We start from the raw sequence: 1,681 nt of genomic DNA, 5'->3' as shown, positions 1-1,681 counted from the left end.
ATATTCTAATTTTATATTTATTTATTATGTGCACAATATTCTAATTTTATATTTATTTATTGTGCGTGCAATATTCTAATTTTATATTTATTTATGGTGCGTGGAATATTCTGATTTTTATATTTATTTATTTATTGTGCATACAATATTCTGATTTCATATTTATTTATTGTGCGTGCAATATTCTAAATTTATATTTATTTATTGTGCTTGCAATATTCCAATTTTATATTGATTTATTATGTGCACAATATTCCAATTTTATATTCTGATTTCATATTTATTTATTGTGCGTGCGATATTCCAATTTTATATTGATTTATTATGCATGCAATATTCTAATTTCATATTTATTATGTATGCAATATTCTAATTTTTATATTTATTTATTATATGCACAATATTCTAATTTTATATTTATTTATTTTTCGTACAATAGTCTAATTTTTATATTTATCTCTTATGTGTGCAATATTGTAATTTTTATATTTATTTATTGTGCGTGCAATATTCTGATTTTATATTTATTGCGCGTGCAATATTCTGATTTTATATTTATTTATTATGTGCACAATACTCTAATTTTATGTTTATTTATTATGTGCACAATATTCCAATTTTATGTTCTGATTTTATGTTTGTTTATTGTGCGTGCCATATTCCAATTTTATATTGATTTATGATGCATGCAGTATTCTAATTTCATGTTTATTTATTATGTGCGCAGTATTCTGATTTTTATATTTATTTATTATGTATACAATATTCTAATTTATTTAAATAGTCTAATTTTTATATTTATCTCTTATGTGTGCAATATTGTAATTTTTATATTTATTTATTGTGCATGCAATATTCTGATTTTATATTTATTTATTGTGCGTGCAGTATTCTGATTTTATATTTATTTATTGTGCGTACAGTATTCTGATTTTATATTGATTTATTGTGCGTGCAATATTCTAATTTTATATTTATTTATTATGTGCACAATATTCTAATTTTAACGTTTATTTATCATGTGTGCAATATTCTAATTATTTATTTTATGTTTATTATGTGTGCAATATTCTATTTTTATATTATTATGCATGCAACATTCTAATTTTTCGTTTACTTCTTATGTGTACAATATTCTAACTATTATATCTATTTACTTATTATGTGTACAATATTCTAATTTTTATATCTATTATGCCTACAATATTCTAATTTTTATGTTTATTTATTATGCATGCAATATTCTAATTTTACATTTATTTATCATGTGTACAATATTCTAATTATTTATTTTATGTTTATTATGCATGCAATATTCTAATTTTACGTTTATTTATCATGTGTGCATATTCTAATTTTTACGTTTATTTATTATGTGCACAATATTCTAATTTATTTATTTATTTTACGTTTATGTATTATGCATGCAATATTCTAATTTTTACGTTTATTTATCATGTGTGCAACATTCTAATTATTTACTCATTTATCCAGGACATCAACAAGCGCCTGTCGCTGCCGGCCGACATCCGGCTGCCCGAGGGTTACCTGGAGAAGCTCACGCTCAACAGCCCCATTTTCGACAAACCCCTCAGCCGGCGCCTGCGCCGGGTCAGCCTGGTACGCACCTTAATTAAGTTAATTTCATTTATTTCATTTTAATTAATTTGATTTTAACCTT

General features: G+C 23.3%; 1 protein-coding gene across 1 annotated transcript in view; it reads left to right on the top strand.

The window, feature by feature from the left end:
- The window catches only part of Cdk16 (cyclin dependent kinase 16), a 27,120-nt gene that overhangs the window by 11,331 nt on the left and 14,108 nt on the right, over nt 1-1,681 (top strand). The window contains exon 4 of the mRNA XM_013350654.2: nt 1,495-1,620. Coding sequence (XP_013206108.2) covers nt 1,495-1,620 — 126 coding nt within the window. The remainder of the gene's footprint in view (nt 1-1,494; nt 1,621-1,681) is intronic.

This window comes from Microtus ochrogaster, chromosome X, assembly GCF_000317375.1.
Source record: "Microtus ochrogaster isolate Prairie Vole_2 chromosome X, MicOch1.0, whole genome shotgun sequence".
NCBI classification, from domain to species: Eukaryota; Metazoa; Chordata; class Mammalia; order Rodentia; family Cricetidae; genus Microtus; species Microtus ochrogaster.
The sequence above is the reverse complement of the archived record's forward strand: the minus strand, read 5'-3'. Positions and strand labels throughout refer to the sequence as shown.